Source organism: Camelus bactrianus, chromosome 9 (genome assembly GCF_048773025.1).
Source record: "Camelus bactrianus isolate YW-2024 breed Bactrian camel chromosome 9, ASM4877302v1, whole genome shotgun sequence".
NCBI lineage: Eukaryota > Metazoa > Chordata > Mammalia > Artiodactyla > Camelidae > Camelus > Camelus bactrianus.
This window is the reverse complement of record NC_133547.1, coordinates 28,388,312-28,413,881: the sequence shown is the minus strand read 5'-3', so window position 1 is coordinate 28,413,881 and position 25,570 is coordinate 28,388,312. Positions and strand designations below refer to the sequence as shown.

The 25,570-nt window shown below is 42.1% G+C and overlaps 2 protein-coding genes across 13 annotated transcripts in view; one reads left to right on the top strand and one right to left on the bottom strand.

Moving 5' to 3' along the window:
• Window positions 1-9,104, top strand: part of BCAR3 (BCAR3 adaptor protein, NSP family member) — a 221,031-nt gene extending 211,927 nt beyond the window's left edge. For all 7 annotated transcript variants that reach the window (XM_074369969.1, XM_074369971.1, XM_074369970.1 and 4 more), the window contains 4 exons: window positions 506-677; window positions 3,375-3,486; window positions 5,296-5,508; window positions 8,432-9,104. In XM_074369969.1, the coding sequence (XP_074226070.1) occupies window positions 506-677; window positions 3,375-3,486; window positions 5,296-5,508; window positions 8,432-8,613 (679 nt within the window). In that variant the 3' untranslated portion in view covers window positions 8,614-9,104. The remainder of the gene's footprint in view (window positions 1-505; window positions 678-3,374; window positions 3,487-5,295; window positions 5,509-8,431) is intronic.
• FNBP1L (formin binding protein 1 like) overlaps window positions 7,154-25,570 on the bottom strand; it is a 108,822-nt gene continuing 90,405 nt past the window's right edge. For 3 of the 6 annotated variants that reach the window (XM_074369983.1, XM_074369982.1, XM_074369978.1), the window contains 2 exons: window positions 23,668-23,816; window positions 18,591-22,264 (listed from right to left, as the gene is read on the bottom strand). In XM_074369983.1, the coding sequence (XP_074226084.1) occupies window positions 22,086-22,264; window positions 23,668-23,816 (328 nt within the window). In that variant the 3' untranslated portion in view covers window positions 18,591-22,085. Of the gene's footprint in view, window positions 8,348-13,672; window positions 13,708-18,590; window positions 22,265-23,667; window positions 23,817-25,570 lie in introns of those variants that run through there. The other 3 variants (XM_074369981.1, XM_074369980.1, XM_074369979.1) reach the window with 3 other exon arrangements.

The following is a 25,570-nucleotide window of genomic DNA, read 5'->3' as shown; positions in this document are numbered from 1 at the left end:
ACCGGAGCCACAGACACTCCATTCTTAGCTCCTCACTCCTTCCTCTGTTCTGACACCCCTGTTGTCTTCTGGGATCAAGCATACTCTCTGATTGTTCTGTCCCTTCCACCCCCCAGTCTAGGGGGCCCGTGGAGGTGGCCAGGGCTTCCCTAATGTGCTGGGGGGACGCAGTGTACTGAGGACTTCTCATGGTGGAAGTTACATTGCTAAGCAGTGTCTCCCCAGGAGGGCCCTCTGGTTCGGGGCTGAACATGCCCTGTTCTGGGGCATGTGTCCTTTTCGACTCTGCTTAGGACACCCTCTGAGGCTTCGCCCAGGCCTCGATGCAGTCGGTCTGGTAGGGGTGGTCTCTGTTGAAATTGGCGGCCAAACTGTCTGAGCAGCCAGTGCACCTCAGGGTGACAGCAGGAAACAGTGCAAAGCCAGTCCATGCCCTGGCCAGTCTGGTTTTGTTTCCCCTAGTCCTGTCAGCCCCGGGCCTGATGGCTGACCTCCTCCCCCTCAGACACAACACGATGGCCATCGGCATTGCAGTGGACATTCTGGGCTGCACGGGCACTCTGGAGGACAGAGCAGCCACCCTCAACAGGATCGTCCAGGTGGCGGTGGAGCTGAAGGACTCCATGGGGGACCTCTACTCTTTCTCAGCCATCATGAAGGCCTTGGAAATGCCGCAGGTAAGCTTCCAGTTGCCCTGTGCAGCCCCGGGGGCCTGGGTGTACTCAATGTTCTGCAGAGTGGTCTGCAAGCCCACGCTTAGCAAGTCAGAGGATTTTAGTCGGTCTCGAAAGGTAAATAGAATCTTAGTGAAAGCTGAGTTGATTTGGGGGCAACCAACAGCAGTGTCCTAAGTATTTTGGCTGTTTTTAAAAACAGCAGATAAATGCTGACAGCCTGCACTTTCTCTTTGATGTACTATGAGCAGAGTCATCCTCAGAAACAACCCTGAGGTGTTCCTGAAGAGCCAGTCAGATGACACATGTGGCTCAAGTGTGTTGTGTAAGAGAGGCTGCTTCTGTCCAGGTCACTGGGTGTGCAGGCAGTTTGGGGTGATGACTGCAAGACTGAGACGCTTGGGGAGCTGATCTCTGAGCATCTGTAGTGTGGTTTATCTCAAAGTACTTTCCTCAGATCACCTAAAACAGACTCTCCTGTTAACACCTTCAGATACCTGGCCCATCTGCCGTATAGCCCCGAGTAGAGTCTCTGAAACCGGATACTTTGAATTTACCTGCTTTGACAGGCTGTTTTTAGGATGAGTGTGAAAACTGAAAACCTGTCTTTGAAGTCAAATGGACCTCATAGAGGAAAGCGGTCCTGTTGTCCCGACTGCTCAGAGTTGGCTCCCCAGTTATGCCGAGCCCTCGGGGTTCAGACGACTGAGTGCGAGACTGCATTCCACAAGCCCAGGCTGCAACCAGTAACCCCAAGCTGCTGGTCATTTAGCTTGGCTGTTTCATAGCCACAGATTGTCTCTCAAGTCCTGCCAGGAGCTCACCGAGCATCCACTGTTGCCACTGGGAAGACAGTCCTGCAAGTCAGGCCACGTTAGGAACATGATTTCCTTGCATGAAAGCAAGGTAACCTTTCAAACAAGAAGCTGAACAACTCTGTGCCTTCACCAGGTTTTGGGGAGGGGTTGTTCCAATGATAATATTCTAAGAGCTCTCAAAATTTTTCAGTGCACTGAAATTTTATAGGGTTGATATTTGAAATAAGCAAATTTGGCCATATTTTTGATACACTGACTTCTGTAATAACAGGAGTTATAATTTTTCATTCAGGTGTTTTTAATTTACATGTTTATTTCTTCTTAACCAATACTGCCTATAATTTTGAGAGCTAACAGACTAAGCTGTGTGCCTGGCCCTCCAGCCCAGAGTGTCCTCCAAGAGTAGCGAAAGGGGCGTTCTGTGGCCTTAACATGGTTGCTGTCCATGACTGAAACTCAGCAATTAGGGGCTCACCCCCAAGCACCTAAGCATGCCTTTATAGGTGGCTCCCTCCCCGCCAGCAGCGTCAGACTTCCCTGCTGGAGCCCTTGAGCAATGAGAGGACAGAGTCCTCCAAGGTATGCAGGGCCCTGGGGTGAGCCAGGACCCTGCTTGGGGAGGGGAGTGGCAGACCCAGGCGTAACCCCCAGAGGGTTTTCCACATGTCATCTAAACCTGTCCCTGCCGAACAGCCACATGTGCTGCCTTCTCTTCTCAGCTTCTGGTCTCGAGAGAGCACCCAGGAGAGGGGCCTAGCCCAGAGCCAAGGGCGCCTTTCAGAAAGGCAGGTGCTTCGGGGCGGGAGGAGATGGAGACCGCAAGGAAAGGGGGCGGCGTGAGGGGCGGCCACTGGAAGAGCAGCCACATCCTTTCCTTCCCAGCAGATCTGCTGATGGTGATCCCGTCTCGCCTTCCTCTTGAAACACAGGGAGCTGTTAGAAGCCAAGGAGATGAGTCGCAGCTCTGCCCTTTACCAGCTGTGAAACTGAGCAAGTCACCTAACCTGACTTGTAAAATGAAGCCAAAACAGCCGCCTCCTGCGGCGCTGTGAGGCTTAAGTGAAACTCCTCAAATACCTCGCTCCCTAAACATCAGTGCCCTCCCCCCTCCCTGTTTCCCGCCTCAGGGTGCGAGGGACGCAGGCTTGCTGGCCTTAGGGTGCGAGGGAGGGGCCGTCAGTCAGAGTCGGTGGCGTCTGTGGGTGTTGCCTCAGTTGTTTCAAAAGAAATGAAGAGGAATGAGCAGTGCCATCACGTGGGCTGGGCAGCTTTCCACGTGTCTCTGTCTTACAAGTAAAACGGCAGTACAGTACGTCCCGGTCCTGCGGCCTCCCAGTGGTGTCACCTCTGTGGAGGACAGCTGGCAACTCCGCTCAGAATTTAAAATACATGTATTTTGTGACCCAGTAGTTCTTCCACTTCTGGAAATTTACCTCCAGATATTTTCATCCTTGTGCACATCAGCACAATCTGAGGTAATTTTGTAATAGAAAAATATGTTTAAAGCTCTTATCTACAGGAAACTAGTTAAACCATAGTTTATGCATAAAACGGAACATTAGGCAGTAGTTTAACAAAATGAGGCTGTTCTATGCTGTTTTGTATGTACTTATATGGAGTAATTCCCAAACAAGGAACAGGAGAATAGTGTATAGTATGATATGCTTTTAATTATTTGAAAAGGGGTGTGCGTGTGTGTCTTGATGGGCCATCAGAGTAACGCGGAGCGGGGTGGGGGTGGGGGATCGGCTTTTCTCTGTACACACCATTCAACTGCTGTGAGTTTTTACCATCTGCATCTATCACCCATTCTAAAACTTAAGCAAAAAGGTAGTTTTAAAAAGAGCCTTTTCCAAAACAGTAACACCTTTCTTTCTTCCAGATCACAAGGTTAGAAAAAACGTGGACTGCCCTGCGGCACCAGTACACCCAAACCGCCATCCTCTACGAGAAACAGCTGAAGCCTTTCAGCAAAATCCTGCACGAAGGCAGAGGTGAGCGCCGGCTGAGCAGCGCGGGCCCAAGTGTCCTGTCGGTTCTGGTTTGATCAAAGCATTGAGCAGAGCTTCTTACGAGGCTTCGAGTTCTTTGCAGGATTGCTGAGGGGTCACCGAGGCTTTTATCAGATGACAGCATTGCTTGTAGAAGGCCTGCCGTTGCCAGAAATGAGACACGGGCTACCGGTCAGTGCATTCTGTGCTTAATTTTGTAAACTGAGGCATAAGCGACATATTGGCCTCAGGTGTGCAACGTGCTGACTTGATCTTGTGGTGTTGCAGAATGACCACAGTAAGTCCAGTGAACACCTACCACCAGTTTTTTTTCTCATGGCGGGAACTTCCAAGATCCACTCTGCCGGCTACTTTCAAATATGCAATACCGTGTTATGAACCACAGCCCGTGGCTTACTCACTACATAAGTGGAAAGCACCTCTGACCCCATTCGTCAGTTCCACACCACCCCTTCCACCACCTCAGGCAGCCACCAGTCTGTTCTCTACACCTGTGAGCTGGAGGGTGTCTTCCCTTACCTTCCCACATATAAGTGAGCTCACATGGTGGTTTTTTTTTCTGACTTATGTCACTTAGCATAATGCCCTCAGTTCCATCTGTGTTGTCACAAATGACAGGATTTCATTCTTTAATAGCTGAATAGTAGTCCACTGTGTGCATACATGTGTGTGTATTTTTATATGTATGTATTTTCCACCTTCTTTATTCATTCATCCACTGATGGACATTTAGGTTGGTTCCACAGCTTGGTTATTATAAATAATACTGCAGTGAACAGAGGAGTGCATCTATCTTTTCAAATTAGTGTTTTTACTTTCTTCGGGCAAGCACCCACAGGCGACACTGCTGGATTATATGGTAGTTCTATTTTTAATTCTTTGAGGAACCTCCAGTTTTCCATAGTGGCTGAAGCAATTTACCTTCCCACCAACAGTGCACAAGCGTTCCCTTTTCTCCACATCCTTGCCAACGCTTGTTATTTGTCTTTCTGATACTAACCATCCTAACAGCTGTGAGGTGACACAGCGTTGTGGTTGATTTGCATTTCCATGAGGGTTAGTGACTTAGGGGCTCCTTTTTGTCTACCTGTTGGCCATCCGTATGTCTTCTTTGGAAAAATGTCTACTCAGGTCCTCTGCCCACTTTTCAATTGGATTTTGGTTTTTTTTTGCTGTCGTGAGTTCAATATATTTTTGGGGTATTATAGTATGCCAAACCAGAAGCCTGGCCCTCAGGCCAAAGCTTCAAGATCAGCTAACGAGCCTCCCTCGTATAACTTCCAGGCGCTTCCTGACTGGCTGCCTCCGCGCTGAGCTCATGCTCGCGAGCCCTGTAAGAACTGTTTCTCACGTGATTATAACCCTGCGGATACAAGCACTGCTGGTTTTCAAATTCAGATGTTTTGGGGGCTCGCATCTCACGTGCAGGTCTTAAAAGTTGGGGTGCCTCGTGTGGGGTTCAAGCCCTTCGCTTCTCAGGGAGAAGCTCCAGGTTTTGAGTTCCCTCCTGACTATGGGTCGCTGTGCCAGGAGTGGGGTGTATGGTGCGACTGTGCCCCACCCTCTGCTGCCTGCTTTGATGTGGGTCTTCTCGCATCTGCCCAGTGCATAGGAGTTACTCAGTTTTTAGGGTTTTTTAGAGGCAGCTGTCCCGCATTCTGCTGTAGATGTGCTGTGTCCTCACAGGAGGTGAGCCCAGGCTCCTCCTGCGTTGCCCTCTTCGACTGCAATTATCTGTGCTTAACTTTGAAAAGCAAGGGGTAAAGTTTTCCACATCGTATGTTTTTTCAGAGTCCACGTGTACTCCCCCAAACAACGTATCAGTCCCCCTGCTGATGCCTCTTGTGACCTTAATGGAGCGCGAGGCTGTCGCTTTTGAAGGAACTGACATGTGGGAAAAAAACGACGAAAGCTGTGAGATTATGCTGAACCACTTGGCAACAGCCAGACTCATGGCGGAAGCTGCAGACGGCTACCGGAGGAACGCTGAGCGGGTCCTGGCAGGTAAGAGCTGGCTTTGGTAAGCTGCTCGCTACTCTGTGCAGTAACTGGAATGAAGGACTGAGAGCACGGATGCTCTGAATTAGAAAAAGACCACGTAGGAAAGATTAAGGCAGGGGAATTCCATCTCCTGTATGATCATTACTTACTCTTAATTCCTACATGACTTAAGGATACTGTTTCTCCCTTCCTTTTATGAGTTCTTTTGTGTCAGTGGCACAGAATACACAGAAAGGGTCAGCTTGTCCACGATCATGTTTCTTCCCCGACACACCGGGAAGCGAGCTCCCCTGCTCTTAGCATCAGAGGGTCCAACACAAGCAAAGGCACTGAGAGAGCTTGGAGCAAAGTACAAACCACAAGCATCCAGGGTTGGATTAGTGTGAAGTGTGTGTTAAGGAGTGGCCGTCCAGGCGAAAGGAGGGGGACACAGGTGGGAAGGAAGGCCTCCCAGGGAGGACTGTGGCTGAGGAAGAGCCAGTGAAGGGGTTTAGACAAGGGACGATGTCACCACATGGGCAGATTTGTTTTGCAGGCTGAAGCTCAGAAGCAAGACAACCATCCAGGAAGCATGTGCAAGGACAAGGGCTTCACCAGCGCAGTTTTCAGGGGTGACTGTTTTCTCTTCCTCACGGTGTACCTTTTAGAAGTCTTCAAGGGCCACAGTTTGATCCACAGGGTTAAGAACTATATGGCGCAGGGAGAGGCCTGCGTCCTAAAACACAGTTGTTAATTTAGAAACAGTTTGGGACCAAACAACCTGCAATGTCTGCTGTAGGTGTAAACACTGCACCCCTGTTTCATTTATTTTTTCCTCAGAAGGGTCTCCAGGGTTGGCAGTGTAGGACTCAAGCAAGCATGTAACTCAGCTCCCCAGATACTAGAATGCCTGCTACACAAAACTAATGAATACACTACACTGGATGTTGCCTAAGCCAGTATATTAGGGTAGGTTTAGAAGACGAGTCCACCGCAAGTCACCTGAAAAGCATCTGCTGGTGTTTCTCAGCTGCTCCTGCTGCAGGTCTCCATAGCGAGGTCCCACTGCTGGCAGCGACTGTGAGCCCAGCAAGGGCAGAGGTTTGCTCACCAGCGTAAACCAGCACCCAGGACGGGGGCTCAAAGCATGTTAGCTGAGTGACTGGAAGTCGTCCTCTGGCCTCTGTTAGCTCTCTCCATCCCCGGGATGCTGTGCTCCAGAGGGTGGGCATCTAGTTAATGACAGAGCCCACTTACTCCAGCAACAATCCAGGCTGAGAAGCATGCCTGTGTGACTCTGGCTAGAGGCTCCCCCTGCTTTAACAGAGCTGGCTGAACATCCTTGGCCGTAAGTAGGCCAGATCTTCTCTTACACCGAAAAGAATTTGAAACAGGGCCACACGTACGACTATCAAGTTCTTTTTGACAGAGGGTGTCAAGGTAATTCATTGGATAAAGTAACCTTTCAACAAATGGTCCTGGAACTCCTGAGTATCATATGCAAAAAGATGAAAGACTCTCCATCTTTACCTCAGAGAATAGACTCAAAATGTCATACACTCAATGTGTAAAGCTTCTGTAAGAAAACACAGGAGAAAATCCTTTTATCCTTGAATTAGGCAAAACTTTTTAAGACACAAAAAGCATGAACCACAACAGAAAACAGTGCTAAATCAAAATTTTATATTTTGCTCTTTGAAAGACACCATTAATGAAAAGGCACGCCACAGACTAGAAGAAAACATCTGGCAAACATACATCTGGATAAAGGACTTCTCTCTAGAATAAAGAATGCTTACAACTCAGTGAGAAGACAAATGAGATCTGAATAGACACTACGCCAGAGCGGATATGCGATGACAGGGAGCCACGTGGGGAAATGTTCAAAGCCTAGTTACCAAGGAAACGTAAATTTAAACCACGATGAGATCCCACCACACACCGTCCAGAATGGCAGTACTTGGAGGTCACAGCACGTGAAGCTGGACGCTTCATTTTACAGTGTATAAAGTCATGTATAACGTGTACAGCCATTTTGGAAAAGTTTTGACAGTTTCTTTAGAAGTAAGCATGTATTTAAAACCATATGGCCCTACCAGAAATGCACACAACACTGTAAACCGACTATTCTTCAATAAAAAAGAATGCGAAGTTAAAAAAAAAAACCATATGACCCAGAAATTCCACTCCTAGAGGAATGAAAACACATGTCCACAAATGTTTACATTATTCATAATAGCCAGAAACTGAAAACAATCTAAATGTCCATGCAACTGAATACACCTCAGCAATAAAAAGGAATGAATGATTATAACACACAATATGGGCTAATGCCCCAAACACCATGCTAAGTGAGAGAAGCCAGGCACAAAAACGCCCATATTGTGTAATTCCACTTACACCAAGCTTCAGAAAAGGCAAAACGGTAGCGATGGAAAGTAGATTAGTGGTTGGCTGTGGCTGTGGCAGGCACAGGAGGTGAGAGCAAAGAGGTACTAGAGATTCTTCTAGGTGATGGAAGTATTCTGAAACTGGTGGTGATGGTTGTGCAACTGAACACACTATTATACATCAAACTGTGCAGCTAAAATGAGTGAATCATGGCAAGTAAGTTATACACCAATAAAGCTGTAAAAAATAAAACACAAGGTACTCTGAACACTCCTCTCACAGCACTACAACCCCCGGTGGTTCGTGCACACGAATTTCATTCCACCATGTCTTAGTGAGTTTACCTGTTTCTCCCTCTCTGAGGGTGCTCATGCTCAGGTCCTTGAGGGGCTCTGCCCTCCCTCAGTAGGTCCTGTATCTTTCCTGGGGGGCATTCTTTAACTTCTGACAGAAGATGTTCATTTTGATCCTACTTTTGAAAAATCAAATTTTCAATTTATTTTCAACACTGTTTTGGGCAGAACTGAAGTAAGTTTTTTTGTTTTGTTTTCATTAGGTTTTCAACCAGATGAAGAAATGAGTGAAATCTTCAAGACTGAATTTCAAATGAGATTGCTATGGGGCAGCAAAGGTGCACAAGTCAATCAGACAGAGAGATATGAGAAATTCAACCAGATTTTAACTGCCCTCTCACGGAAACTGGAGCCTCCTCCTTTAAAGCAGCCAGAGCTTTCGTGACTCTCCAGAGAAATTTAGGGTGTAATTTCAAACTTGTCCAGTTTCTTCTTTGGGAAAGCTTATCATTTGATAAAGTACTAATGTGCAAATCTGACAATATTACAAGCTTTTAGTGCCCACAGGATATTAAACATTGAACAGAGCACAGAGCACACTTATTTATGCATTGTTTACAATTACTACTGATTTTAAAATGAATGATAATTTATTAAGGTAACTATTGCTAATTTTGATCAGCAAACTTAAGAGAAGGCCTAGCTATGCTGGCTGGTTGCTTTCTATTACCAAGCTATTTGACCGTTTTAGTTTTAATGCCATGTCAGATAAGTGTAAATAGAAAAGAGTTTAAAAGCATAAAACATTTCAGAAGATATCAGTTGTATGATATTCTTTAACTAAATACGAAAAATGTAAATAGTCATATGAAAATATATCTTTTTGTGAAACAACTGTATCCTGTCTCTATATATTAAACAATTCTTTGTAGTACAGTAATTCTACCTCCTACCTTCCTGGGGCATCCTCTTCCCCTGCCACTGTATCCTGATAGTAAACCAAAGTCAACGGGAGTGGTACGGAAAATTTATGGTTCCAGGCTCAGGGGACAGAGTGAGTAGTGATACAAGGTAGGGCTGGCTTCAGCAGACCTGGTTCCAGCTGAAGCTGTGGGGCCTGCTAGCAGCTGGACTCCGGTCAAGTTAACCTCGTCAAGTCCTGTGCAGCACCTGGTACAGCGCAAGCACCAAATGTTAGTGTATTTCAGGACATTATTTCACCCATTTCAAGATAATTGACTGTTACCTTTTCCTCTAGCTAAGTATGAGTTTTCTAGGTTTGTTTTCTAGGTTTTTGACTTCTCAAAGGGGGATACTGTCTAGTTTATCAGTATCCACCTCAATTTTTTTTCTACTGTAGAAAATCTGGAATACAAGACTTTAATAAACTTCTGTCACTCTGCCACCAACTGTCACTTACCAATTTGCTATTTCTTCCTGTCTCCTAAATAATTTGGGGGCCATGCAGAATAGTTCTGTATACAACTTTTCTCAAATAAGTTGCAAAAATTTCTCCATGATGTTAAATAGCCTTTGAAGACTTACAGTTTGCTGGTTCCAGAGGTTGTATCATAATTATCGCCCTATTACTGGTCACCTTAAATATGCCTACTAGAACTGAGCACAAGCTTCGCGGTGGGTCTGTTTAATACAATGCGATTACTGGTTTCAAATCCTAGACTCCGTATTTCCATTAATGGGGCCTAGAATCATGAAGCCCTTCTCTCAGTTTTTAAAAGGATTCTTCATTTTTTTATTTGCTGAAAAAAATGAAAGCACACTTCTACTTCTGGCAATATGGTGACCCAGATCCTCTTAGGAGGCCCTCTCACTATAACTAAATTATTATAAGCGTATCTTTTAATGCACCTTTTAAGCCTGATGATAGAATGAAAGGAAAATCCCCAACAAACAATCCTCCCCAACTCACCCGCCAAAAGGAACAGCAAATCTAAAGCAACTCTGCAAGAGAACGTAAAAACCTGGGTGGCCCTAGAGGCAAATACTGCCATCTACTCAGTAATGGGAGACAGTGTCTTAGGGCAGCTGAACATGAAATGCCTCCATGAAGTAGGGATCCTTAAAGGCCCCCTGTCAAGAGGCTGGGAGGAAATCCACCTGCCAGCAAAGAGAGATTCCCAGAAGGTAGGCAAGTCTTTCACACACAGCTACTAGAGGAAAATCATTGTAATGATGATGGTCTTTGGTGAGGATTTGGAACTATAAGCCTGTTTCAAATAGGTCTGAGTATAATTTACAAAACTCAAAACCAAGAAATTGATTTACAATGGTGTCAAGTTGGTGGCATTCCAGGGGCTTGGCAGACAAATCCAGCCTCTCAGGAGGAAAGTATCCAGTTTTCCCACAGATTAAAGTAAAACAAACCCAAACAAACAAACAAAATATATATATATATTTTTTTTTAATTTGTATATATATATATAAATAAATAATAGTGCCATGAAAAATAAGATGCTAGGAAAAAAGATTTAGAACCCCAACACCTTCAGACACTGGAATTACCGTATTTTGAAGGCAAAGCAATCATACAGCTGTGTATAAAGAAAAAGTGAACTCAAATAGGAAGTGACTTTTAAAATGATCAAATTTTAGGAGAAACTAAGTCAGTCCTTCAGAAATGTATAATAAATGAAACTAAAAACTCAATGGATGCTAATACTAAACAGAAGATTAGATCGAACTGAAGCTTTAATAAACTGGAAGACATACCTGAAGACCATGCCCAGAATGCAGCAGAGACAAGAAGAGGAAAAAAGAAGACAGAGATTGAAAAAACTTAAAGGATGTGAAATGGAATGACCCAATGCATCTCATCAGAGCTCGAGAAGGAAAGAAAGATCAGGAGGAAGGAATTCATCCAGAAGAAAGTTCTGAGATTTAAGAAGGATTGGTGCACAGAGAAACTGCTAAGCTTCTAGGTGTATCTAGACAAACACTAAAAAACAGCGTCTACTATGTGAGGTTAATTAAAAAGGCAATTAAAACAGTAGCACAAACTGGGAGTGGGGCGAGATCAGAGTTACCAGGGCTCTGGCAAAGTGCTATTCTTCTAGTCAGGAGAAGGCTTAAGAGACTGATTAGCCTTAAGCTCTAAGTGAATATGCAAAGTGTCAAGGGTAGATACCACATGACCAGAAATTAGGGTCATGGTTTCAAACTAGTAGAAGAAAAAAATGGAGAAAATAAACAAAAAATACATGTAAAGAGACGTCCAAAAGTGAGGTGACTAGCAGGCACAAAGACGACAAAAGGAAGTCTGAACTCATCAACAATCATAAACATAAGCGACTGAAGCCTCCAGTTAAGTTAGATAATCAGCTAGATTTAAAACAACCACCTTATACTATTTACAAGACATTAAGCATAAAAATACACAAAAATTGAAAGTTCATTTTAAAAAAGGTTAGGATAGTTACAGGAGGGGGAGCAGGGCGCGCTGCCTGAGAGGGATGCAGTGGGCTTCTGAGGCGCTGGCAGTGCTTCATTTCCTGACTCACTGACTTTCTAATAACTTCAGCTACACATTTATGTTTTATGCATTTTTCTGAATATTCTGTAATGTGTTAAAACATTTTGTAAAATATATGCTAACTAGAAATACTTCTAACAAAACAAGTAAAAGAACTTGAAGAAAACTTTTAAGTTTATTTAAAAAAATACTGGAAAACCACTGGAAAAAAGTAAATGAAGGCACCGTGTTCATAAATTAGAAGGTTCAGTATTAGAGACATTAGTTCTTAAAACGATCTATAAGCTCAGTGCGATCTCACTCAAAATTCAATAGGACTTTTCAAGCTAACTTGATAAGCTTTTCCTAAAACTTTCATGGCTCGGAAGTCAAGACCATCCTAGGAAAGTAAGACAGGAGGGAAGGTGTAATCTGTTCTACCAAATGTAAAAGTTCATTACTGAGTTACAGTAATCAAGAAACTGTCATTAGAAATTTGATATATGACAGGAGTAACAGTGCCAATCGGTGGAGGAAAGGATGATATTTAATTTTTGGACAATTGGTTAAATAAATGAAGGGGGAGGGATGGTTCCTTCCCTCATACCATATACCAAGATAAAATCTAGATGAATTAACCTACACAGGATGATACTATACATAGAAAATCCTACCGACGCCAGCAGAAAACTATTAGAACTCATTAATGAATTTGGTAAAGTTGCAGGATACAAAATTAATAAACTGAAGTCTGTTGCATTCTATACACTAACAATGAGTTATCAGAAACAGAAATTAAGGAAGCAATCCCATCTCCTATCACATCAAAAAGAATAACATACCTAGGAATAAACCTACCTATGGAGGTAAAAGACCTGTATTCCAAAAACTATAAGACACTGATGAAAGAAAATGAAGACAACACAAATGGAAAGACAGACCATTTTCCTGGGTTGGAAGGCTCAATACTGTTAAAATGACCATACTGCCCAAGGCAATCTACAGATTCAGTGCCAGCCCTATCAAATTACCAGTGGCATCTTTCACAGAACTAGAACAAAAAATCTTTAAATTTGTATGGAAACAAGAAAAGACACCAAATAGCCAAAACAATCTTGAAAAAGAAGGAGCTGGAGGAACCACACTCTCCGACTTCAGACTACACTACGGAAATCACAACAGTGTGGAACTGGCACAAAAACAGACACACAGATCAGTGGAACAGGATAGAAAGCCCAGCAATAAACCCATGCGCGTACGGTCAATTAATCTATGTCAAAAGAGGCAAAAATACACAATAGAGAAAAGACAATCTCTTCAATAAGTGGTGCTGGGAAAACTGGACAGCGACATGTCAAAGAGTGCAATTAGGACAGTCTCTAACACCATATACAAAAATAGACTCAAAACAGGTTAAAACCTAAATGTAAGACTGGATAATATAAAACTCCTAGAGGAAAACATAGGCAGAACTCTCTGACATAAATCACAGCAATCGGGGGGGGGGGGGGGGGCTTTCTCCTAGATTAATGGAAATAAAAGCAAAAATAAACAAGTGGGACCTAATCAAACTAACAAAAGCTTATGCACAGCAAAGGAGACCATCAACAAAATGAAAAGACAACCTATGGACTGGGATAAAATATTTGCAAACAATGCAAAACCAACAAGGGATTAATTTCCAAAATACACAGATAGCTCATACAGCTTAATATCAAAAAATCAAAACCACCCAATCCAAAAATGGGCAGAAGACCTAAATAGACATTTCCCCAAAGAAGACATACAAATGGCCAAGAGGCACACAACAAGATGCTCTACATTGCTAATTATCAGAGAAATGCAAATCAAAACTACAATGAGGTTATCACCTCACACGAGTCAGAATGGCCATCATCAAAAAGTCTACAAATAATAAATGCAGGAGACTGTGGAGAAAAGGAAACCCTTCTACATTGTTGGTGGGAACGTAAATTGGTGCAGCCACTATGGAGAACTGTATGGAGGTCCCTTAGAAAAATAAAAGCAGACTTACCATATGATCCAGCAATCCCACTCCTGGTCATATACCTGGAAAAGATGAGAACTAATTCAAAAAGATATATGCACTGCAATGTTCACAGCAGCAATATTTACAATAATGTTCACCAACAGGTGAATGGATAAAGAAGATGTGGTTTGTGTGTGTATGTATCTATAGGTAGATACATATAGATACAAATGCACACGCACACACACACAATGGAATATTACTCAGCCATAAAAAAGAATGAAATAATGCCATTTGCAGCAATATGAGAGATCATACTAAGCAAAGGAAGTCAGAGAAAGACAAACATGGTATCACTAATATGTGGAATCTAAAAAAATTATATAAATGAACTTATTTACAAAACAGAAATAGACTCAGAGAAAACAAACTTATGGTTACCAAAGGGGAAAAGGGGGTAGGGATATAGTAGGAGTTTGGGATAAACAGATACAAAGTACTACATATAAAATAACAAGAACCTACTGTATAGCACAAGGAACTATATTCAGTATCTTGTAATAACGTATAATGGAAAATAATCTGAAAAAGTAAATATAACTGAATCACTTTGTCATATACCTGAAACTAACACAATGTTGTAGATCAACTATACTTCAAAAAAAAAAAAAAAAAACCCTACATGTGAAAGGCAAAACTGTAACACTTTTAGAAGACAGAATATCATCTTTACTTTGAATCAAGGAAGAATTTCTTAAACTAGATAGAACATTAAATATGAAAGATTGATCAAGCTACATTAAAATGAACTTCATCAAAAGATATCATAGATAAATTGAAAGAACTGAGACTAGCAACACATAAAACTGACAAAGGATTAGTAGGGTAGGTGGCCTCCAAGGTGGCCCCAGATGTCCCAGGCCATCTGCTATTCACACCCTTGTGTTGCCCCCTCCTATAGTACCAGGGTTGGTTTGCCCCACCAAGTGCACAGGGCAGAAGTAACGGTATTCACATCGGAGATTAGGTTATAAAAGACTGCAGATTCCATCCTGAGCTTTTCTCTCTTGGATCACGCAATGGGGGAAGCAAGATGCCACGTTATGAACATCCCCACAAAGAGGTGCACATGGCAAGGAACTGAGGCCTGCCAACAATCACATGAATGATCCTGGAAGTAGACTCTTCAGCCTCAGTCAAAGCTTTGAGATGACTGCAATGCTGGCCAACACCTTGACTGCAATCTTCTGAGAAACTGTGAGTCCAAGAGACCAGCTGTGTTACAACGCAAGAGGTAAGTAATACTATTAGCCTACTTAATACGTGAAGAACTGCCCTGAATAAACATGGAAAGACAACCAACCAAAGAAGACAGGCACATGATACAGGTTTTTCATAGAAAAAGAAACACAAATGATAAACATGAAAAGATGTTCAACTTTACCAATAATCAGGGAAAAGGAAATTAACACTACAATGAAATGCTACTTTACATCCACTGAACTGACAAAAATTGAGAAGTCTTACTCTTAAGTTGTTGGCCGGGATATGAAGCATAAAATAACCTTTATACATAACTTGTAGGTGGGTAAAAATGGGACAATCACTTTTAAGGAGAAAATGTGGCATTACCTTTTTAAACTGAAGATAAATATAACCCACAACTTAGCAATTCCACTCTGAAATAGAGACCTTACAGAAACTCTTCTATCAGTAAATACGCACACGGATGTGCATAAGAGCAGTTTATACTAGCAAAATTCAGGAAATAACCCAAATGTCCATCAACAGGAGAATGGATAAATTCTGTATATTTATATAATGGAATACTATACATAGTAAAATGAACTATGCATAAACATGAATAAATCTCAGAATACTGTTGAGTTAAAAAAGCAAGTCTCAGAAGATAGCATGCAATATTCAAAGTATTTAACAAGTGGGATGTTAATAATACAGTTGCACATGAACCAGTAAATTAATACACAAATCAATGCACAAACAAGTAAAAATAATCCATGTTATTCTTTAAATAAACTATGTAATAAAACTTTTAACAGGTAATTAAAGTAGATCATTCATGAGTCATTAAAATTTCCAAATAATTTGAACAGTTGGGTTGGTATAATGTTTTGTTTGACACGGCTGTCACCAGGTACTATATATACAAACTACTATACATAAAATAAACAAGAACCCACTGTATAGCACAAGGATTGCCCCTATGCTTTACAATAGGGCTGCAAACTCTTCCAATGACTCCCCCCATTCAGTCGCTAGTCACTAATTTACTAATGTGCTGTCTGGCACCTAAAGAGAAAGGACATGCCACTGATCCCCGTCTCACCTCACGGAACAAAACAGTACCATCTGGAGGCAGGCTACATGCCAAGAGCCAGCGGTAAGAGCTCCCAGCTAGAGGAAAGAGAGTGGAGAAGGTGGGGAAGAGGAAGCAAGCTGGGCGGGGACTGGCGACTTGGCTGCCAGAACTGGGAGCTTGTGTTTTAAGTCTGTCTCATTCCACACCCGAGACTGCCCCCTACACTGGCCAGCCAGGAAACGAACAATGACTGGTTGGTGACAATTACGATCCAGGACAAAGACAGAAAGAGAAAGTGGGGAGAATAAAAACAAACTGAGCGAGTCTACCAGGGTTTGTGCGGGCCCTGGGCCAAGCAGCCTGGTCTGCCCAGGCAAGGGAGAGAGAAAGTGGGTCGGAAGAGGTGAGAGGGCGGAGGGAGCAATACTCCTGAAACCAGCCAAAGAAAGAGAGGGTAACAGAACAGGAGTTGTGCTGCCCTCACCACACTCTCCCAGGTACTAGCCAGTTTGCCAGCGTCCCTCTCCTCACACCTCTTCAATACACAAGGCACGTTACCTTCCACCGTTACCTTCCACCGCGGAGGAAGTGGCCAAATAAAACCAAACTGAAAAAGCCATCTAAAGGGCCATTACTGCACCACAGGGCTACGTCCTCCAACGCCTGTGTCTACTCACACTCCCCTCCAGTCTCCCCAGCTACTGCAGAGCTTCGATGCACCTCCTCCCCTTGAGCAGGATGAGGCAACGTCTTCAGAAGATGAACAGAGGGGGTCTTTCTCAGCTTAGCTGCCCCAGTCCCTCTCCAGTCAAGAAGGGGCTTACCAGACCAAGTAGGTTCCCCAACACCTGGAACAACAGTCTGTCGAGAGTAAGCCCGTCAGCTCTGTCCCCAGTGTTCAAGCCAGGAGTGGTTCCCAGAGCGCCACGTGCGGTTCCTGAGACAAACCACATGCACTGAGACTCTCGTGACTAATGAGTTCTACCACTTTTCAGACCCATTCTTTACCAACCAGTACGGACACATACAGCAGTAACTGTGGCCGTACTGGTGCACACGGGCTGAAAGCCAGCCCTTCTCGGAGCGGAGAATGACACCATCTTTACAGAGCTCAAAAACACAGAAAGCTACTAAGATCTAGAAAAAAATACCCACGTGAGAAAATGAAGAAAAACAAAATAATAAACATAAAACTCAGGATAATGATTATCTTTGATGGACATGGCAATTTTCTATTTCTTAAAGAGAGTGACAGATTTACATTCATTTTATTACGGTTCATGACATACATATGTTTTCCATGAGAAATTCTCCTCGAGGTTGACATTCTGGGTTACCAAATCAGCTCGTTCCAAGCTCACATTCTCTACAACAACGCTATCACAATGCTATCTCACACAAAAATGAGCAAGAAATTTTATCAATTACTGAAATTGAGCTGAAACCAGCACAATTATGTCTGCAAAGTTCCCCATCTGTATCTAAAGGAAGGAATGACACTAATTTGAATTATTCTTTGGACCTGGGTCAGTTGCCCATTACATTTTCTCCTAAATGCTGACAAAATTATCTAGTACTTTTAAAAGCTGTCAAAGTTCCTAGAATTTACTCTTCAAAATTTGTATTTTCCCATCCCACAATCTTTTGGCATCTCTTATACCTTCTACTGTTTCTTAGGTTATAGGCAATGACTATGGTCAGGAATATACCTGATCCCAGCTATTGAGCTCCCTGAAGTAGGTTTGGTGTTTTTTTTAGTATTTTTTCGCCTAAATAATACTTTCTGCACAAAGAAAACCTACCCTTCCCAGCAAGTCTGAGGATCCTTTCTCCTTTTGTTAATGCTGTCACAAGGGAGCTACTGCTCCCCACCAACCAAGTCGGATCTGACTTCCCTGACAGTTCAGCTAGTAAGGCCTTTTCACTGTTGAGTTTTTGGTTGACACTGTTTTGTTGCTATTTTGCTTTGTATGTGCCCCTGCTTTCAAGCTTGGCACAGATTTCTAAACTTTCATCTCATCAACTGCAACCCCTCATTGTTGAGGATCAGCCCTGAGTTTCACTTCCTTTTAGGGTTTCTAGAAGTTACCAGTCAGAGTTTCATATCTGCCCTTTTAACAAGGTGAATATTCTGAAATTAAGACTTCCTAAAATCACAGATGTGACGCTAATTGCGGCAAACATTCTATTTCCATGTTTTGAAATACCAGGAAGACACGAGCACTCTCCCTGACTGACCAGGACCTCAAGCAGAAGCACAGGAAACGCTGACCAGCCTGCAGCAAGAGCAAGCCCAGCAGTGCAGGGACAGTTCTTACGGATGCAGAGAACAAGCTGGTATAAAAGGAAAGTCCCTGTAACACAACTACTGTATAACAAAGACAAAAAAATCCAAATTATTATCTCAACTTAAATTTAAAGAAACAGCTAAATTTTTTCCCTTTAGGAAAGCTTGAAAGGAACTAAAAACAGAATAAAATTTTCAAAACTGCTTTGCAAAGAAGGTTGCCCAACATAGATGCCTCCACTTACGGAACTTGGTCCTCTGCTTTGTATTACCTGGAATTGAGCACATTCAAGAACAAAATCATTACATCTCTTTTAGTTCACAAAGCAGTAAGAGATAACACTATACAGCTTAACTGACCATGAAAAGATTGTTTTATTCCATGAAAATATTCTCAACAGAGAACACTATCTTAAACAAAGCATTTACCATTAAGAAATCAACATGTGCACAAAAAGAGTAAAAATCACTGAAAAATTAAAGATTTCTTTTGGACAATTCACATGTTCAAACTTTAAGAATGATTTAGATTGTGCAAGTACAAATGTCTTTCCTATTGTAGTAACCCACATACAGGCTGCACCATTCCACGTGAAGGAACTTGCCTCCCACGAAAACAAATCCTGCTTTTAGAAAAACAAACAGTAGCTTGAAAAGAACAGTTAGTCCTTATAAGAAAGCCTTAAACTTTGCCCTCTGTGGCTGTTGGCCAAAAAAACACAAGCACTTCAGGCTTTGTACAGAAGACAAACACAGCCAGATCACATTTCCTCTTCGTTGCTAACCTTTAAAACAAAAATAGCACTGGATTTTAAAACTACCTTATGTAATCTGTCAGTATTGAATAATGTCACATTATATAAATAACCCTGTAACGAGATTCAAAATCTAAACTTCATAGTTTACTAGCCTTAAAGGTAATACACTATATGTCAGCTGTGTAACGGGGGTACTTGGTCTTACGAAGGCGTTAACTTTCACACAACTGTCATTCAGCTTTAGTATAACCGGTAGTACGATTCAAATAACACTGGGAAAAATTATTAAAGCAGTCACACAGCTTCTAAAATATTGCTTAAAATCCAATAATACACAGACCATTTCACATTCTCTTTCTTCCCTCAAAACAGTAAAGAACCAAATTAATGAAGCTTCCATGTTACAAACATCCCCGCCCCACCCCTACCCCCTCCCTATTAACCACCACTAAGAAATTAGTCACGATCCAAGTCATTAACAGGATCACAAATGCGAGGCGGGACAACATGAGCATTAGGGGCGCTGATGACAATTATATTTACAAGTATAAACATACAGAAATTCCCATTTTACAAGTAAAAGTGCACACAGATCATTACAAAGGTTCACTAAATTTTATCCGGATCAAACAAAACCATCACTTGGAAGCAGTCACATAATAATTGAGAACATGGTAACTCAAACTAAAAGACAATGGAGAAAGGTCCACAGAACTTCTCATAAGAACACTAAGTAAAGTAAAATGGACTCGGATGTGTCTGTAGTTTGAGGCATAAATCTGAAGACGCACCATCGAACATGGCAGAGCTCTCAAAGCCGCCTACCAAGGTTGTGCTGGCAGCTGCGGCAGCTCCACCAAGTTAAAGGAGGTCACACTGAGCTGACACGAAGCCCTTTGTGGGACGCTGCAGCGGTAGTGTTGGCAATCAGCAGATTCAGGCACTCTAGTTTAAGGCAGCGTTTGAATGGAAGCAGCTGACTTCTGACAACAGTCCTTTGTCTTGAGGTGGTGAGCGTCTTCTGTGTTTGTTACGCCAGGATTTCAGTGCTGACCAGAGATTCTTCCCAGACTGAGGTGCTGAAGATGTATCACGTTTCAGGGTTCTTTCAACAGGGCCATAGGCTAGAGCAGAGATGTTTCCTTTTTCTGGTCATAAATTCTTCGGGTTCACAAACTACTTCTTCATAATGCCAAAACTGGAGTGTTTTGCAGGGGGAAGTTACAGCAGCACACACAAGTACTAGGATGAAACATTAGTGCTGGAGATGTCTGACAAAGTGATTTGCACTACAAACGTAAAACAAAACGAAGGCTTTGACAAGAACAAGGGATTATAAAGACATGCCTGAAAAATCTACACCCGGTCACTCTAGACATGCAACAGGATGTTAAGCAAGCACAGAGGTGGCGCAGGCAGACACTGACAAATGGCAAGGATTCTAACAGACAATGGGTCTAAAAGCCAATTAAAGCAGAGCTGGGAGAGAGGCAGTCCTGCTGGGACAGCCAAATGTAAGACAAATTTAATGACAGCTCTGCATTCTTTCTGATTTGGATATCAGTAAAATAAATGGAAAAAAGGCTGGCCACTGTTGGCTTGTTTCCCTTTATATGAATAACTGTGAACAACGAATTTAAGGGTTGGTATTACAATGATTTTTTAAAACAATGTACGGAAATGCTAATGAAGTTAGTAAAAAATAATCATGTCTGCATGCACTCATGCAACTTGCTTCTCTCACTCTCTCTTTGAGCCTGACAACTCTAATACCCTCCCCCCAAAAGCAGCTGCATGTAACCTCCTTCAACATCTTGCCCATTTCCTCAGAAACCCTCTTCAGGAACCTGCAGTCCAGGAGGAAAAAGAAAAGAACAATTACTGAAGACCTTTGGTAAGACCAAAGTGGGTGTTCAGTTTAAAGTGTCCGTCTCAAATGTCTCTAAAAATCATTTTATAGTCAGCTATTAAAAACACCAGAAATTTTTGGAATATGAACAAAATTAAGGACCAGTCTCATCTCTTAACTGCTTCCTCACTTTATCTCCCCACACAACTAGCACTGTGCAAGTCTTGACTGTACAGTGTTTCCAACAAATGCCTATTTAAATTAATTGGAAAAAATATCCTAATAATTGATGATTTGGCTAAAATGAGGAAATACCCTCCATGATAGTACAGATATATTCCTAAAACCCAGTAAGTCAAAAAAAGCTGTTTTTCTTTCAAAGTAAAATTTGCCAGTCCTTCCCCTCCAGGCAAGGTTTCCTCTATCTCAGTTTTTGACGAATCTATTTTCCTATGTATAATTGCTAAATGCTAATGTTACTCAAGTGATACTTCCCAAGACGTTTCAAGATGAAAAGTACAAGCATAAATTTGGAAGTAAGGCTGTACATTACTGAAAATTACTAGAAAACCTGAAAACATCTTAGGGTCTCAAAAGAAAGTCATCTTATTTGCTTAAGTGGTTTATTCTGCAGGTCTCCAGATTACCCTACTACTAAAACAGGCTGTGTGCTACACGCCTGTTTTCTTCCTTTAGGAAACCAAAGTTAATAATAGGGAGAAAAATGAAAATCATTATTTTACTCAGATAGCCAACTATTTTCACTTTCTTCCTAGAAACTGTAGCTAAAAATTCAAACTCCTAGAGCAAACCACTCTTTTGGGTATCAGCTTGCACAGCATTTCAGAGCAGTTGTACTTATTTGAATTCACTACAGTCACTGTTATTTCCTGAAGCAACGTGCAGGGGGTTGGGGAGCTTTCTATCTACGGATTCCTGCCCAATAGATCAAATTCTATGATTTATAAGGCAGAAAAACACAAATCCTCCACACAGACTTAAGCAGGACATAAAGCAAAAGGCATCAATTAAGCTTCACACCAACATCACGCAAATGGTAAAGCGTCACGCGAACAGTTTCTTGTGGTAATACTCACACCTCTAAGACTGAGCCTACACTCAGCTCACGTAGTGAACAGTAAATCTTGGATGCCTTAAAACGTCTGTTTTCCCACCCGTTGAACATGTTTTCATTTTATGTTATCATTCCTATGTCACACATGTTACAAAGCTGCCTGGTTAGTTTAGATGTAAGTTACTGCACCTTTACTGTTTTTCTCTAGAGTTACATCTATGTACGATGTGGGAACGTAGCCTTCTTCACCGTTCTGTCTCCGAGCTCTTGTCCATCCATCACCTTTGTCCTCCTCAATGATGTATAGAACTTCACCTTCCTTCATTGCCAGAGTACCTTCATTATGTCCTGAATGAGAGTTTTCACAGCACAAGCATAATTTAAGCATAGCAATAATTTCGAATAGAAGTTACAAATGCAACACAAACAACACGAAACCCTACTAGACTTCAGTGTATGTAGAACCATGAGCCCACCGACTCTCCTCAGCTGAACAGAAGTCTATGGCGCTCTGCAGTCTGCCAAACACCTTCGCACGCTGAAGCTGCACAGTACCGCCTCGTGGCAGCATGACTGGCAGCGCCACGTGGCAGATGAAGTGTCTGAGCCACAGCAACGCGGTATGATTTGACAGGGCACTCTCCTACCTCACTCCACCAACTCCTTCCCCAAATTTGAGAGGCACTGCTATACAGAAAATTTATGAGGTTTAGATCAGGAAAATAGTAACAAGACATCGAGAGGGTTGGAAGGAAGAAGGAAAGAAAATAATCTGAAGAGAGAGCAGAGAGAAAAATAAGATTCAACTCTGCTAATGGTAGAAGCAGAGAGCTTCTCACCACAAAGCACAAGCTTCCTTCAAAACGCCGTCAGCCTCAGGGCTCTCTTCCCCATCCCCAACAATTAGCAGTGACAATTATCACAAATGAATCTTCATTTAACGTATACTAAATTCCTTCCTCACTCTACATTACATTATAGCAAGACCTTATTTAATATTATTTTCTCTGAATGAGGAATAACTAAAAACTACTCAATTTAAAAGAACAACACAATGGACTAATGGGGAAAGACCTTACATCGTACACCATTTTAGAACAACTTCTTTGTGAAGATGTTACTCTGCTCCTCTGTAAAATGAAAGAAGGGATTTTTCAAAGTCTAAGCGAGGGAAGGGTAACTAAAAGCCTGCAGCGGAGGGCCACAACGCCTTCCTCCTCTCCAGCTATCCCAGGGGAAGGGACGGCAGAGTCAGAAGCTACCACGTTCTCTTCTTCCCTCACCCGGAAAAACGGCCTCCACAGTCAGGATGTGGTGGTGGCACTCAGCTGTGCCATCTGCCTCGCGCCTGTCACTCAGTGTTAACAAGCTACAAGCAAGAGTATGAAGCGACTGCTATCTACCAGCCTTCCACTTTCTGGGTTGAGCTACATGCCCAAGAGGCTTCAACTCTGATGAGTACATCCGTAAGACTCTTGTGGGAAATTCTGTTATCAGCCAAAGTTCATAATTAAATAATTATCTTTATCAGGATGTTGATAACACAGGTAATTTTCTTTCAGTGCCACATATGTAAGAAAAATCTCTATATATGTTATACAGTTAAAACAAACTCACACTAATGAACTGGGATTATAATTTTCTGGCAATTATATTTTTTATTTAGCTAAGAACACTAAAGTGCATGACTCAGTGTGTGGAGATTTTAAGGAACCAATTTTATCAAATATGGTGTAATAAGAAAATCATACCATCGAAAGGGTAGATAGCTTTGCAGTGTCCAATAGCAGGCAAGGGATCATCGTCTTCAAATTCATCATCAAACTCACTATGGTGACCATGCTGCTGGGGTGGCCCACGGACTTCTTGGTTTGCATCATCAGTGTAACTTCCCTCAGGACTGTAAAACAAAATTATCTCTGGTCAAGTATCACAAACATGAAAATTTTTTATATTATCCACAAGTTGATCTCCTCAGGATCAATTCAGAGAATCAGGTATCAATGACACAGTTCTAAATTAAGTCTTTATTTTCTTAGATGTTTAAATATGTGTGTATGTGTGTGTGTGTGTGTGTGTGTGTGTGTGTTGCTTCTAATACAAAATGCTTCTTTATTGAATTTCCTGAAATTAAAAAATTAAAAGATTACAATGTTTTAGGTATATAACATCTATTCAGTATGTATGTCCATCACTGGGTCCAGAGGTAAAATGAAAAAATGTCATAGACACTTGTCTTTTATCATCCCAGATTCATCATCCCATCTTTTCCAAGAGAACCCTAAAATTTCTTAGGGGACCCACCAAGTCCATGTTCAATTCACGGGCTCAGGTGGAGTTGCTCTCTCTTGGCTCCAGAGGGCCCATCCTAGCAAAGTGAACAGCTCACTAGTATGCCTACAATCCAGTAAGATATGAGAGATGCCAAGTCTTTCACTTGGGATGGCTGAAAGAGAAGCTCCCTTCCTTTTCCACTGGATTTGAACCTGGAGAAATAGGAGCCTAGAGCTTTGGGACGATCACCACATAGAGCCTTAAAATGAAGCCAACACAGTGGAAGGTAGAACTGTGAGGCAGAGAGAGACTGAGTCCTGAGGGCATCATCTGAGTTCCTAGATCAAGCTCTCCCTGATCAGCCAATAAAATCCCTTTTTAGTTTAAGCCAATATGGGTAGAGCATTCATTCTGTCACTGAAAAGCAAAAGACTCCTAGTAAAATTATTTCCCAGTTCATCATGTTAACAGGGAAGTCAGTAACTAAGAAAATCCAAAAGAGCAGGTAAATCAAAGACATTTTCTTCTTAAAAAATGTGTAATTCAAAAAAGAGGGAAATGTTAATAATTTTGCTAAAGAATCAAATAACTGAGTAAGATTTTAGTGACGGGAAAACCTACACGGTGAGATTTAGCAGCACTTGCAGTCCGCCTGGAAGCCACCTTCCTAATAACACACCAGAGAGATTAGATTATTTTATCTAGGTTTTACCTAATAACAAAAACCAGGGTATGTGAGTATCTCTTGATATACTAAGGATATGTATTCTTTCAAAAAGTAGTAACGGAGAGGAAGAGGAGGAGGAACCAACGCCTGCCAAGCACATGACATTACCAGATATTTTACTACTAGGTGCTTTCTGTACGTTATTTCATTTATTACTAATAAGCCTGTATGACGGGCATTTTAACCTATTTTATACTTTAGGAAACTGAGACTCAGAGAGCATTAAAAATGAATCTGTTCAGATTACAATGTAACTGGGTAGTAAACCAAGATATGATATTAGATCTCTCAAAATCTTCTGTAAGGTAAATAGTAATTTGTTGGATTTTATTATGAAGGGGAAAAACATACTAAGAAGAGGGAGAAAATGTCACAAATGGTATGAAAACATGGGAACTTAGCAAAATGCCTTTTGGAAGTTCCAGACCAATCTAACAATATGCACTTTTTTTCCCTTCACAAAACTTTGAGCAATTTGACAGTTAAATTCTTCTATGGCATTAACTACCCAACTCCATCTAAACCTTAAGGAAATCTTCCCACGCCTGAGGAGCCTCTGTCTCCAGACTGTTGCTCCAAGAATTTTCCAAGTTCCTACCTCTGTTTTTGGATGCATGACAAACTAGAACTGAGCAGCAATATCTACTATAAAG